The sequence below is a fragment of the Nannobrachium achirus genome (assembly GCF_963921795.1).
Source record: "Nannobrachium achirus genome assembly, chromosome: 15".
NCBI lineage: Eukaryota > Metazoa > Chordata > Actinopteri > Myctophiformes > Myctophidae > Nannobrachium > Nannobrachium achirus.
The window spans coordinates 59,191,634-59,207,281 of record NC_137822.1 but is presented as its reverse complement, the minus strand read 5'-3'; the positions used below and the strand labels follow the sequence as shown (position 1 = coordinate 59,207,281).

Sequence of the window (15,648 nt, the reverse complement as noted above, 5' to 3'; positions counted from 1 at the left end):
TCTCCATGCATCGTCATCCTCTGTGCATGCTATCGCCTGCCTGCATATTAACGGGGAAACCACCCATTTCCCATTGCTGTTGTATGGAAATAAGTAAAAAGTCCCCCCCCCCCTTTCTGTGTTGCCTAGAACTGGAATTTAATGTTGGTGTCATGTGATCAGTGACATACGGTCTGTGTATTCTAGAACAGTGGTTCTCAACCTTTTCAGTCTTACTGGTCATATTTTAACTAGGGACCCGCACCCTCACTAAGAGTTGGGGCATTACATTTTGTATAACATGGCTCTATTGTGAAAGTAGCAGATCTACATGCTCACAACGCCTTGCAACACGAGGCGCTGTGAGCATGTAGATCGGCTATTTTCACAATTTTTGCCTCTAGTATTTGACAATTTGGCCAATGTTTAATTTGTCATTTTAGAGGTATTGATCGGCTATTTTCACAATTTCTGCCTCTAGTATTTGACAATTTGGCCAATGTTTAATTCGTCATTTTAGAGGCATTAACAAGTCCTTTGACACTTTGGAAATGTGCAGATACCCTCTTTTTTTCTTATTTCCACACAACAGCTCTAAGGTATATTATGACATGGTTCAATGTCGAAAAATTGGTGGTTTTTCCCCTTTAACCTGTTACACCTGAATTATACTTCATAATCTATAACAAGCTCACACCACGTCACGTGGCTCACGTCGCATCGCTTTAACGCTTTACTTTGACTCGAAAGTTGTCAAACTGCATCTTACTATGACATGCATGCCTAAAATGTTCTATAATCAATTGTATGTTTATATGTGTGTACATCAATGGTTCCCAAACTTTTTAGCTCAAGACCCAAAAGAGAAATTAAGACATTTGCCCCGGGACCCAAACTAGTGAAAACAGCAGATCTACAAGCTCACACACGACGTAGCTCGTAAATCGGCTTTTTTCACTACTTTTAATTGAATTGTGTTTTCAAAAACATGAAAAAACTGCTTTTTTGGGGATTTATTTATTTATTTTTATATTATTGGGGCGTGGTTTACTGGTCCCACTAAAAAAATCTCCCATTCATTTTCCCCATCGACTTTTACAAAAAATATTTATAACAATTGTGTTAAGCCTAGAACCAAGCCATCCAGGATGGCAGTGAATCCTGTTTCTATGAAAAGAACGTTTTGAAAATCGCTAAACAAAGGGTATTTATTAAATGTGGTATATCAAATAATGTAATATTAAAATATGTTTTTCACATAGGATCAAAGGTTTTATGGTCAGGATTCACTGCAATCCTGGATGGCTTGGTTCTGGGCATAACATAATTGTTATAAATATTTTTGTAAAAGTCTATGGGGAAAATGAATGGGAGATTTTTTTAGTGGGACCGGTAACCCACTTCCGCTGCAATGCTCTATAATAATTATCAACAAACAAAAAAAGAAAAAAAAGGGACCCATAAAAATCTGCCTGCGACCCACGATTTCGTCCCGAGCAACTATTTGGGAAACAGTGGTGTACATGCATGTGCGTGTGTGCGTGCGTGCGTGTGTGTTTTAGACAGGTTTAGTAAGATATTAGCCCCTGTTCCAACCAGTGTGTCGTATCTTCTTGCTTGCAGGGCTAATATAACACATGTAAAGAGAGAGATGAGCCACAGGGAAGAAGAGGCAGGTCATTCCCCCCATTCCCCGGTCCTCCTGACCCGGGCCACAGTACTGATGAGAGCATTTTTTTTTGGGTGTCATATACACTTTATTTGACCTTTTAGCACCATTAAGAATAAGAAAACCCCACCCCTTTCCCTTCCCCCCAAACCAACCAATCACTGATCTCTTCCTGCATGTTAACTGCTGTCAACGTTTTTCCCATCTAAAAGCTTTTTTCAAACGTAAATAGATTTAAGTTCTTTATTATTAATAATATGATTATTATCATTAGTATTATTATTGACTAATTGTTGTAATTCTTTTTTTTTATTTTATTTTCCGTTGGCTTTTGTCTATGCATATTTGGTTACTAAACAATCTACGTAAAAAAAAAAGAGAGAATATTAGACGTTAAAAAAAAAAATAATAATTGGAGACACTTTGTTGTGTGTGACATGTACCAAGCATGTAACCCTTAATAAGATGTTGCATTTTAAAACGATGATGATCAATAAAGAAGCTTTCCCAAATTGTTGTGGGTGTGCCGAGTGGCTTGCTTATTCTTTTAAAAAAAATGGCCGGGCGACACCGGGACGAACGGAGACAACCTGCTCTCTCTCCCCGGCGAGTGGCGAGCGGGGGTAAAATGTTTGCCCCGGGGGGTTTGTTTGCACGGACACACGCACTGTTCACACACGTCAAACACACAACACAGACACAGAACACGCAAACAGGCACAGACCGACAGGGTTCTTCTTGTACAGAGTCAGGACAGAGCAGTGTAGTCAGGGCAAGATAGGTGTTTGTTATTTTTTTGGTTTCAGGACGAGGGGAGGGGGTCTCTCCTCTCTGTTGTCGCGCTTTGACACTGACGCCGAGCCCTTATTCTTGACCCTTTCAGGCCATAAAGGCGAAAATGGAGGAGCTTAGACCGTTGATACCGGTGTTGGAGGAGTACAAGGCCGATGCCAAATTGGTATTGCAGTTTAAGGAGGAGGTCCAGAACTTGACGTCAGTTCTGAGCGAGCTCCAGGAGGAGATGGGGGCCTATGACTACGAGGAACTGCACAGCAGGGTGTCAAATCTTGAGGAGAGGCTCCGAGCGTGCATGCAAAAATTAGGTAGGCACAGAACAAACAAAAAAAATCTGCTGACATACATCATCACCACTAGTCAGGGAATTTTAATAAAACCCTGGGAATAAATCCTTACCAAACAATTTCTTCGCCAATGTGTTCGTAAAGGTGTCTCTAGTAACATATCTAACAAAGATTGAAATTCAACATCCTTAGCAAAATGTTTGACAGCTAGGGAAACTACACACTGTACTAGGGGAAAAAAATCACTCCCACAAATATGCTTTAAGTATCATGTTAGGGGTCTAACTAGGTGTTTTAATTATTCTGAATGCATTGCAAGCATTTGTTTTGTACGAAAAACATTCATTGGGCCAAAATCAGACGCAAAAAAAAAACGATGGTTTAGTAATGAGTCATCACTTTTCACAAGGTGTATGGGGTCCATTTTTGGCCCAAGGAATGTTTTTCGTGCAAAACAAATGGTTGCAATGGATTCAGAATAATTAAAAACACCTAGTTAGACCCCTCACATCCCACTTAAAGCATATTTTTGGGAGTGATTTTTTTTCCCTTATAGTACAGTATAGTAAGTGAATGAGACCCAGAATTACCCTAGGTGTCAAACATGTTGCTAGGGATGTTGAATTTCAATCTTTGTTAGATATGTTACTAGACACCTTTACGAACACATTGGTGAAGAAATAGTTTGGTAAGGAATTTATTCCCATATTTGACAGGTATTCTGCTAATTTTCCCTGACTACACTCCCACCAGGGTTGGGATTCCTTGGGGGGGGGGGGGGGTAACGGGCAGGGGCGTCACAAGGGGTAGGAAAGTGGGACTGAGTTACCAGGGCCCAAGGTGGAGGGGCCCTATAGTAACTTTAGCTATTGAAAAAATAGCAGATATACAAGCTCACAGCGCGGCACCGAGTGCCGCGCTGCGAGCTTGTAGATCTGCTATTTTTGAAAAGTCGTAAAAATGTGTGCAAATCTTTGAATATGTATTTTTTTAAGCGGACATTTGTAACTCAAATTTCGGCTTCCGGGGAGAGGTCCCTGGAACTAAATATTTTGAGATGGGGGGGGTCTAGCTGTGGCCAAATACGTATCATCTTGGGGGTCCTTCACATGAAAACGTTTGAGCACCACTGACATAGAAACATACGTTTCTTGCACACATTTTCACGATTTTTCAAAAATAGCAGATCTACAAGCTTGCAGCGCGGCACTCGGTGCCGCGCTGTGAGCTTGTATATCTGCTATTTTTCAATAGTTAACATTCATGGGGGGCCCGCAGTGAATCCTTGAACCCAGGGCCCAGAATTTGGTGTGACGCCCCTGGTAACAGGACAACTCACCCTGGAACAAACTCACCCTCATTCGCGAGAAGATAGTGGGTTGGCTTAACAAAACTATCGAAACGAAGCGGATAAAAGCGCCAAACTTTTTTTGAGGCTTCTTTAGGATCTAACGATGGATTTTAGCCTTGGGTACCAAACTTTATTTTGATGTTTACCCATAGAATTATCCATATCACTACTTAAAGCAGATTTTATTTCTGGGTATTTTCCTCCTTTATAGAAAAGTCGATGGGAGCCCAACTTGATATGGATAATTCTATGGGTAAACACCAAAAATTAGTTTGGTACCCAAGGCTAAAATCCATAGTTGGGTCCTAAAGAAGCCCCAAAAAAAGTTTGACACTTTTATCCGCTTCATTTTGATAATGTCAAAAACAGGGTTAGGCCAACACACTAAGAGAAATAAAAGATGAGTGTTAAAATGTTTTCATTTACTTCTTTCTATCATTTTAGTGATTTTAATGATTTTTAGATTTGCATGCATGCCACCAGGTTGGGAGCATGCATGCAAGTGGCTAAATATATATTTTTAGACACAGTAAGCAAATTCCCAAGATGCACTGCAATCTTTCATGGGCAGATGTGACTTATGGGGGCTGGTGTAAATACTATTTACACCAGCCCCCATAAGTCTGACACTATAAGCTGTCAATTTGTTTGTTACTATTTACTAAATAGTAACAAACAAATTGACGGCTTATAGTGTCTGAAAAGACATATTTAGCCACTTGTACGCATGCCCCAACCCACTGAAATCAAAATACTAAAATGACTAAAACGATAGAAAGCAGTCGAAATGAAAACATGTTAACACTCATCTTTTAATTTTTCTAATTACAATCTAAAATATGAACCCTAACTAAAGTTGTCCTTTAAGAGGGAACTCGCAAAGGAACCGGAATCGTTCCAATCCAAAAGGATCCCAACCCCACACACGCACACACACACACACACACACACACACACACACACACACACACACACACACACACACACACACACACACACACACACACACACACACACACACACACACATGAATGAGGGATGTTAAAGTTGCAATGCCCAATAGGTTTTTGTGTGAGGGGTACTGTCACATAAAAGGGGTACTGTGACTTTAAAAAGTCAACTTAAAATATGAGTTAATATTTGTATGATGTCATTGTGGGAATGCACAATTATAAGCCAATCAAATTAATTGACTGTACTTAGACTACTGACTGTACTGGTCAGCTGTTGTTGGGGGGCGAGGGGCAGATTACACTGTGACATGAGTTTCAGACTATTTCAGACCGTTTTCAGAGAGACCACGTGACCTATCATACTATTATAATTTCGGGGCGTGTCAGCGGGCCTTTAAGTATATGCCTGGTTGTTCAGGTGGATGGTGTGGTGACCCAGCTGAAGTTGGCCACACCCACAGTGTTGGGTGAATGGTAAAAGGGGGGGGATGAGTATATGATGTAATTTAATCTGTGTTTTTGGATCGGCACTTTTGACCCACAATGTGTCAGCCTCCAGGAAGAAACCCAAAATACAAAGGGAATACATAATTGCTCATAGCAACCACACCAGGGGATCTAATGAAGTACTGTGAACCTCCTAGACACATGAAAACCATAAAAAGAACAAGACTATGGCACCGCCTCATTAAAAGTCATCAGCAGAACAGAAGTAGACGTTTTCAGGCATGAAACATTTCAGGAACATTAGATTGGGTGGCTGCTTCATTAATGTATACTAAATGGTACGATGCCGCACACCATATTATTGCCCAGGGGTCTTCAACAGGGGGTCCAGAGTTACTAGGGGGTCCTCCAAATCTTTGTGTGATAGAAACCTTTTTCTCCTTTTTTTACATTAACCATTGAACCCTAGCGTCCATATTCTGAGAACTTTAGCCAAAAATAGCAGATCTACAAGCTCACAACACCTTGTAGATCAGCTATTTTTGGCAAGGAGTTTTGGTGTAGAGCGGAAAAAGAGCAGACTAAGTACAGACTGAAAGGTCAAGTTTTCTACTTATTAATGATTCAAGTGGTTAAATATCTGAAAAAAATTGTCATGAATCCAACTGATGATTGTGCTGTCAAACAATGAAACATATTATATGGAATCTATGAAAAGGTTGTGGGGGTCCCTGCTTCACCTCTCTCTCCACTAAGGGGTCCTTGGCTGAAAACGTTGAAGACCCCTGTTATAGCCTATCTACAACCTCGCAACAAGTCACGATGCGTTGTGAGCTTGTAGGTTGGCTAGCTTGGCACGGGCCACTTAACGTATAACAAAGTATAAATAAGGTTTAGAAGACGGTGACACTGGAGGTTTGAGTTGCCGGATGATGATGAGATGTCTTTGAAAAATGGTCCGTTGATTGTAAATTGATCATCCAAAAATAATGTTCCCTCAACATTATTAGACTCTCTTTATACAAGAAAAATGTCGAGACCTAAAAGTAACCGCTCATCGGTTAGTATTTGGGGCCTCGCAGCGCATCCAGAAGGTGAAAAAATCTGGTGCGCGGCTACTGGCCGCACTCAATGAGGGCCTCTCCAATTTCTATTCCCGGGCCGAATCAGAGGCCCTGCACGTCCCTGCTTGCAGCTTTGTGAGCTTGCATGTCTGCTATGCTCGACACGCAACGTCATACGGCGAAGCACATATCCAGCTTTTCACAGCTGAAAGAGGGAACTCCACTAGCGCTGTCTGTCTTGGTTCGCTCGTCACTGTTTAGGCTACTGTTATGATGATAAACAATCCGAGGTAATCTAAACCAAACCGGACCCAGATAATAAAACAGGGATCCGAACTCCTAATAGTCATGGAATCACGTGGATATTATACAATCAAGCACCTTTCTGATCGCAGCAATGGATGTGGTTGTGAAAGTTGGACAACAGTACAGGCTGATTGCAGGCAAGTCACCCTTCCTTGCGCCCCATCATGACAAAACAAAACAAACACAGTCCTTCAGACTTGTAGGTTTGCATATTAACTCATTTTGTGCTCCTGAAATTAACAGATTAAAATGTCCAGCGTGCCTCTCGCTTTCTCCATAAGCGGCCAGTCTCTTATTTTGAAGGCCAGAAGTCGATTGCGTAAACACTTCCGGTTTGACGTAATCACGTCATTCACCGGAATCGCTCGTCGTCAAGATGCCGTTGTGTAATGGCGGATCGTTGCTTTTCAACATGTGTTTTATTAGCGAGAATCTACTGCCATCCTCCCCTTTGAAAGTGTTGTTTGGATATAATGGACATTAAAGATGAGATTCCCCGTCTGCCTCAATGTTATGGGATTACTATTTTGTGCACGTGGATCTGTGATGATGATGAATTGGCGAGGGCGATTGTGCCAGGACCTTCCGTGCAGCTACAGGGTAGGAGAACCGCCGTTACAGTAATATAGTACTTTTCATGAGTATACTCGGGATCGGCACCATATGATACTCGAGTATTTTTCACGAGTATTCTCGGGATTGGCTACAAATGAGTTAACAGTTCTGCTGCCGTTGACAATCCTCACCGTCATTGAAAGGGTTAAAATCATGGTGCCGTTGACGGTGAGGACTGTCAATCTTACTGTATTTACAGTAAAGGTATAATTACTTACAGTACGTCGTTCCGGTCCCGCCCGCATCGGTAATGTCCGCGATTTGTTTACAACGCACGTTAGGCGTGCACGCAAAGTGAACGTCCTCCATAGTAATTGAGAGGCCCATGAAGAGACTTCATTTACTCAAAAAGAGACATTTTTATACAAAGGGTGGTCTGCATACTGTACACAATGCATTCGGCTGGGCGCAGCCATGTTTCTCTTCTGGACCCACACTGTCATGTGACTAGATGACGTAATCGTTGCCGTCAAGTGATAATCCAAAAAAACAAAAACAACCCCCTTCCCGCCCTTCAAAATAATAGCAGCGGCCTACGGAGAAAGCGGCGCGGCACCAAGGCACCAAGCATCCCTTCAGATTAAAAGGCAGTAGATGTGTTAAGGTTTAATGAGATGTAGACTAAAGCCCAAATCATATTAGTTTGGGCAACTACATCGCCTCCTGCTGCTGCCTCACTGTGACTGTGTGCGCACTGCATTCCAGCCGGCAGGCGCTCCATGTGTGTGACTTAACGTTAAGGCGGAAGCAGTGCTGTATGCATGCCGTGGTTCTGTCCTGCTGCTCACTGTGTGCGCTCTTGTGACGCTGTTTTTGGCAGAAACAGTTGTCTGATTTTCACAGTAAAATGTCGCCTGCCTGTGTTTAGTCGCGCACCGCCCGTCCCCGCAAATGTATCCGCCTGCCCCTGTTGAAGACCCTTGGCCTACATCATGGCAAGGTAACACTATACCCAAACCTCTAGCAAAGTGTCCCTGTGCTTTATGCCTAATTAACGGCTGTTCTGTCTGCAAATCTGTCGATTTGCTTTACACGAAATGCATCTGGGGGAGAACACCTGTGCAAACCTGTCAGAAGTGTCTGTTTCTCACACATTAATATTCAGTGAAAGATCTTGAATCCAAATTTACACGTCGAAGCCATTTCCTGTGATGGAACAGAAGGAGTGGTGATTAATATGTGTGTCTGCATCATCGCCACGTCTGACACACAAACACACACACACACACACACACACACACACACACACACACACACACACACACACACACACACACACACACAGATGCGTGGGTGCGTGTGATGGATTCTCAGGTCCGTTTTTAGCCTCTTGTCAGAGAATCCTCACACCTCAGCCCATTGGTGTCTTTATGCACGAGCTATACTTAGCCGGGGAGGGTTGTGCGCAGCGGAAATGGCTGATCTACGAGCTCACGCCGGCGTGAAGCTGCGGCGCATAGTGAGTTTGTAGATCTGCCATTTTGGGAGCGCGACACCGGAACGGAACCGAATGCTGCCTTCACACCATTGTTGTCTTTGACAGCAAATATTTATTTAGTTTTAGTCATAGTCTTTAGAATAAACGACGACTAATTGTTGCCCTCAGGCGGTTCCCTGTTAACCCAAGCCTATATATCATCTGTCGGGTGGAAACCTCTTATGTCCAAAACTGATGCTTTTCAGGATTCAAATTCAAAAATAGCAAAAGTAGCAGATGCACAAACTCGAAACGCGGCGCGAATGTGGATATGCTACTTTTGTGTTACGCTGTAGTTTGATCAAGTAGCACTGAACAAGACAGTGTACTGTTCATTTAAAAAACACCAGTAAGACACCTTAAGGGCCCGTAGGCACTGAAAAAACATAGACTGACACAATATGGGCATTCCAGGATATGGGCTTAACATTGATGGCATCAGGGATCTCCATATATGGGCATTAAAGGGACAAGGACGTAATTCCTTTGCAAGTGTGACTCACGTCGCGACAACCACACTGGTTACATTGAGACTGACACAATATGTCCATACATGGGCATTCCCAGATATGGGCTTAATATTGATGGCATCAGGGATCTCCATATATGGGCATAAAAGGACATGGACAGAATTAATTGGCCATATATGGAGCGTGACATGAGGCGTGACTGACTGACGCACATGAGCTGCAGGTTTTCATTGATTGATTGTTTGATTGATTGATTGATTGATTGAAGACATTATTAGATGTTTGCATAGGAAAAGGTACCGTTTCATGACGGTACAGTTCACTGGTACAAGGTCAACTAAAAGGAGATCCTAGAAAAGCACTTGGCTTATTTCCACAGGAAACCATTGAAGTATCTGATAATAAATCATAGTATCATACTAAACAAAAAGTGAGAGTATGGTGATAAGAGGTTTCTGCCCCACGGCGACGACATATTTCTCACATGCGGCTCCCACACCTGGAGCAACGCCTCAACAGGGACCCTGCGACGGTGTAGCTGACGACGCTCGCTGGCTTTGAAGCTTTTGTCGCTGCTGGCTATAGCGTGAACGCAACTCAAAATCTTGACACGTGCACACGCACACCTTTTGCAGTGACTGAGATCTATTACAAGAACAGGCAGTCTCAACATGAGTATTTTGTCACCGTTTTCAAATGATGACGATTGCGACCGTCAGCTCGCAGTTACGATGAAAAGCTCCACCGGCTGTCCCTCCGTCTGTCACGTCACACTTTTGCCCCTACACTTATCTCTGGCACCGTTGGCCCTATCTAGGGTTGGAGGCGGTAACCGCGTACCGCGGTATACCGAGGTCTACCGCGGTGTCATTGTGCTTACCGTGGTAAAAAGACAAAAAAAAAGGTCTATTTTTTATTGGAAAACAAGCGAGAAAACAAGCGAGGACCGCATGCGCTCCATGCCGCTCTGCTCTGGGCCGTGTACCACACGTTGGAAGCCACATACGTCACTCAGACACAGACCTGCACAGAGTGCACAGGGCAGGAGAGTACGGAGCACAACTCTATGACGGAGCAGCATAAACTTTCTCTGTAATCCACTCGACACAAGGATGTTATTATACCTTGTGTTGTGGCATATCTTTTTTTATTCATACGGATTACTGGCGGAGCGCGGGCCGCGTGGACTAAAACCGAAAATGAAACTATTTTACTTTTTCCACCGCGTCGCACGTCGGCGATTTTATAACCTTTTCTGTCAAGTCTTGTAACTAAAACCTGTATATAGCAGCACTCAATCACTGCGATTTGAGAGTTGAGACGTGACGTGAGTTTACAGAATCACTGTACACGATCTGACTACCCTTCCTCTTCTGGTTTGTTCACACAGCTGTTTGTGTCTGAAAAGCCCAAGTAGCTAGCCTACGTTACTATGGTAACCCGACAGTGCAGATCTAAAAGCTCAGAACGCGTCGCAGATGCGATGTGAGCTTGTAGATCTGCTCCTTTGAAAGCCAGACCCGCTGTGCTGTACGGAGATGTATAACTCGGGCAGTCAGGCTGTGTCGCCTCTCCACTGTGGAGAGGCGACTTTTGGGAAGATGATTGCAATATTTTGGCTTATCGCCGAACCTTAATTAATAGATACGGGGGTGCGGTAATAACCGCAGTACCGGCGGTAAATGGGAAGACGGTAATCGCGGTAACAAAATGTCCATACCGCCCAAGGCCTAGCCCTATCGATGCCAAACTTTGCACACACACAGACACTCCTTGGATGGCAAATCACAACCTCCGCCCCTGATTTCTCACATGGCCCTCTTCTAGCGCCACCATCAGCAAAACCATTGCAAAACACATTTTTGGACACTGCTCCCACAGATTTTGGCCTAAAATCACACAAAGCAGTACACAGTATCTCTTAGTGATGTGCGGGTTAGGTTTTTTTCATAACCCACACGGCCCACAGCCTGCACGGAACATAACCCGCCCGCCCGCCCCGCAGAACAATATATAAATCAACGAATCCGCCCGCCCCGCAACCCATATTTAAAAAAAATCACACCCGTGTGAAGTGGAGCTGTGTGTGTGTGTGTGTGTGTGTGTGTGTGTGTGTGTGTGTGTGTGTGTGTGTGTGTGTGTAGATCATGTGTACCGATGTTTGTGACATTTGAAGAAAATATGTAGGAAAAGGAGCAAAAAGTGTGTTTTGGAGAAAATTCAAGATGGCGGAAAATCTATCCTGGTGCAAATGGGCGTATATGGGGAGATGCGTCTTGACCCAAGGAATCCAGGGAAAAAAGAATTTTAATTTTCCGATCTACGGTTCAAGAGTTACGGGGCAAAACGTAAAGTGGGCCGTTATAGCGCCACCATGAGGCCGAGTGATGTAATTATTTTTCGATTCATTCTTAAAATCATTATGAATCTCCTCTCTGAGGTTTGAAACTGTAGCTCCTATGGTTTACGAGAGAAAAATACTTGAAAGTGATTTCTTGCATTGTCCCATTATAAGTCAATGGGGACAATTAAGCGTCGTTTTTTGCCGATTACGTCGGCATGGTAAGGCGGATCGGAACGAAAGGTAATAGAACACCATTCCCGGCCGAGCCGCACATTTTGATGTATATATTGCGCGAGTGGCGTAAATGGTGCGGCACTAGTTACGCGCCGAAGTCAGGCTACATACACACAGACACACAGACAGACACACACACACACACACAGACCCACACAGCCACGTATAGGGAGCTGCACACAGCTCCAAAAAGATAATATATCATCTCCACAATAGCACACCTTTATATACGGCTCTTCTAAGTACCCAAAGTCGCTTTACAGAAAGGTCTATAGTAGCACAATATTGTCATAGGCTAAATAAACAAACGTGGTGTTCAAAATGGGGTTCTTTACTATTATTTGACAGCAAAAAGACATTCATTCAAAGACGTTCATTCTCTCTAAATCTGGGGCATCGTCAGGTAAGAATGGTGTTTCAGGTTTATGTCAATCATATTTATACAGCGCCTCGCACTTCAAACAGACAGCAAAAGACAGACAAAATATTAAATCCTGTTCACCTCGAGACGAGAGATGGGGCGACTCGAGGTGAGCGTGGTTCATTCAGTCAAAAATCCGTCTCACTTGCGAAAGTTGCGTTTCAAATCGTATCCGTTGACTGGCTGGTGATATAACTTAACTGACTTGTGTGGATGACAGAGACATTTAAGTGAAATCCTGATCAGCGACACGCGCTGAATTGTTTGTACATTCTTCTCTGCTCACGTTGTGTGTCTGACAGGCTGCTATGTGCACGAAAATGTTGGCAAATGTGGTTCGCGGCCCCCAACAGGAGCTTCTCTGGCACATTTTAAAACTCGCTCGCTCATGTTCAATTCAAGTGTATTCAAGCCGTTGTACTCTTATTCTTATAGGCCTACTCTTATTAAGATTAAAAGGCAAATAAAAGCAGGTGATTATTCTTATTTATTTTTTGCACATGAGAGTGGCGATAGCCGCAGGCGGGTCAGCGGGCCCCGCGGTCAACGGGTCGGCCCGCGCATCACTAGTATATCTAAAGTCATGTCATCAACATGGATCTGTCCCATTTCCCATATTCCCTCCTGATTGGCTACCATTGCCTTCTAAAGTTTGTGTATGTGACGTGACGGTCGCTTATCTCCCGATTAGGCAGTCTTACTGGTGATGTTGTTCTGAAGCATAACAAAGACAATGGGAAATTACAATACTCTCATTTGCTGATTTTGTGATTATATTTATACGGTATATATACCACGTTCATAAACACACACTTGGTGCTGTGCTCATTGCACGATACCACCGCACCCCACCCGTCTTTTGAGAGGAAGCACGCGCACGTACATTCACGAATGTGCACGTGAGTACCCGCGCGAGCGAGACAGATCGCTGCATCGCGTATCGATCAAAAACATCCTTCGATCACACCCTTTAACCAAAAGCTTACAAAAGCTGCCGAGTGTCGACAGCGTGAATTAACATAGGGATGACCCTGGCTGATGGATTTCCATGAACTAAATCACAGAGGTGACGTCTGCAAGGTAAAAACGAGTCATTTCCTATACAAACGTGTTTCCTTACAATATATTCTCTTGCACGCTTAAGTAAAATTAACCACATGTTACTAAACCAAAAAAGTACATGCCTGCGATGTGCATGTAGCGCACGCGCCGTAATTCTTTTTTAAATAATTTTTATCCCACGATTTTGTAACTCATTTACACCCAGTGCCAATTGCATAATGTAATCCTGGGCTCTGCTCTCCCTCTGCCGCGCCTGGGGAGACAACGGACTGACCTCATGCTTCCTTCAGTGCATGAGGAGTCCAAGTTGCTTCTTTTCACCTGACAAGGGGATTTCCCCCGTTTGGACGTAGCGCGTGGAAGGAACACGCTATTCCCAACCAGTTCCTTTCCCCTCCATCAGGCGCCCCGGCTGGCCAGGGGAAGGCAGTATACTGCATGTTTTTGTGAGGGTATCAACCCTAGGAGCCACGGGGAGAACATGCAAACTCCACACATAAAGGCCCTTTCGCCAACCCCACCTAGGGTGTGGGCGCTGATGACGCGGAGGAGGGAACACGCCCCCAGCACCCACAGCGTCCCCCGGCGCATGGTGACGCATTGCAAGCTTGTAGAGATTGTCTATTTTCAAATGGCCGAAATGTACACTGTATATGGCTGAAGTGGTTAATGCATGTTTTGTAGTAATAATCAAAATCTACAACTAGTAACTAATGTTTTCAAAGAGTTGTAGTGGAGTATTATGCACACTCGGAGGCCAATCTATGATTATGCCATCATGTTGATTACATCAGGCATCACCATAAATGGGCAAAAAAAGCGCAACGCAGACTGAGAAACGGACACCGAGATATTATTTCGGGACAACCACTGCGGCGCGTTGTGAGCTTGGAGGTTTGCTATTTTCGATATTTTCACCCAAAGGCCCTTTTAGAAATGTCAGCCCCTGCCTCTCTAACATTCTCTGCACGTCCCTGACGCTGGTACATGCTCTCCATACCGGTCCACTCGTCGTCAAAAAAAAGTCCTTGTTCGTTTGTTCGTTCGTCCGTGGCCTCGCCTTCACTCATAGATCAATGCACACGCCATCCCTCTCCTCCGGGCAGCTCTCTCTCTCTCTCTCTCTCTCTCTCTCTCTCTCTCTCTCTCTCTCTCTCTCTCTCTCTCTCTCCCCCTCTGAGGATGATTGAGAGCAGGGGTGTCGCACCAAATTCTAGGCCCTGGGTACAAGGATTCACTGCGTTATGTTGTGCTTTAACTATTGAAAAAATAGCAGATCTACAAGCTCACAGCGCGGCACCGAGTGCCGCGCTGCAAGCTTGTAGATCTGCTATTTTTGAAAAATCGTAAAGGTTTTTTGAAAAAAACCTATAGTCAGTGGTGCTCAAACCTTTTCATGTGAAGGACCACCAAAATTATATGTTTTTGGCCACGGACCCCCATCTAAAACTATTTTGTTCCAGGGACCACCCCAGAAGCAAAATTTGAGTTACAAATGTTAACTTAAAAAATACATTATATTCAAAGAATTGCACACATTTTCACGACTTTTCAAAAATAGCAGATCTACAAGCTCGCAAGCTGCTGTGAGCTTGTAGATCTGCTATTTTTCAATAGCTAAAGTTTAAAATAATTGGGCCCTAGTAACGCAGTCCCACTCCCCCCCCCCCCCCCCCCTTGTGACGCCCCTGAGTGAGCACAGCAGGGAGAAGCTGCGGGGGGGTCCATCCAGCGAGTGTGAGATCAGATGGCACTAAGCAGAAGGTCACCCACCGCGAGAGGAGGACCTTTCATCCTCACACTTTTCTTTCTGTGGATGCTGCACAAAACGCTTGCCGGCGGACAAAAACATGTCCCTGGCCATATATACTCCTGTCATTGAAACGGCCCCTTTGTGAATGCCAGCGACGACTGTGTTTGGTCTGCTCTGCATCGATGATGGGTAAAGGAAAGGATATTGCAAATATATATATATATAATATCCTTGTTGTCGGGTGGAAACCTTGTATGTCCAAAACTGTTCGTTTTGTGTTTATAATTCTAAAAATGTTTTGTGTGACAGTCTGGTGTATGATGAAGCAGGGCTTTACTTAAGAAAAAAACATACAAAAAGAAAAAACGTACACATTTGAAAGTTGGAGATATTAGGTTTCTGCCCGACAGTGACTATACAG

The 15,648-nt window shown here is 43.8% G+C and overlaps 1 protein-coding gene across 1 annotated transcript in view; it reads left to right on the top strand.

Annotated features, from left to right (window-relative positions):
• olfm1b (olfactomedin 1b) overlaps window positions 1-15,648 on the top strand; it is a gene marked incomplete at both ends in the record, with an annotated part of 49,671 nt that overhangs the window by 19,425 nt on the left and 14,598 nt on the right. The window contains 1 exon segment of the mRNA XM_080743865.1: window positions 2,532-2,751. Within this exon segment, the coding sequence (XP_080599991.1) occupies window positions 2,532-2,751 (220 nt within the window).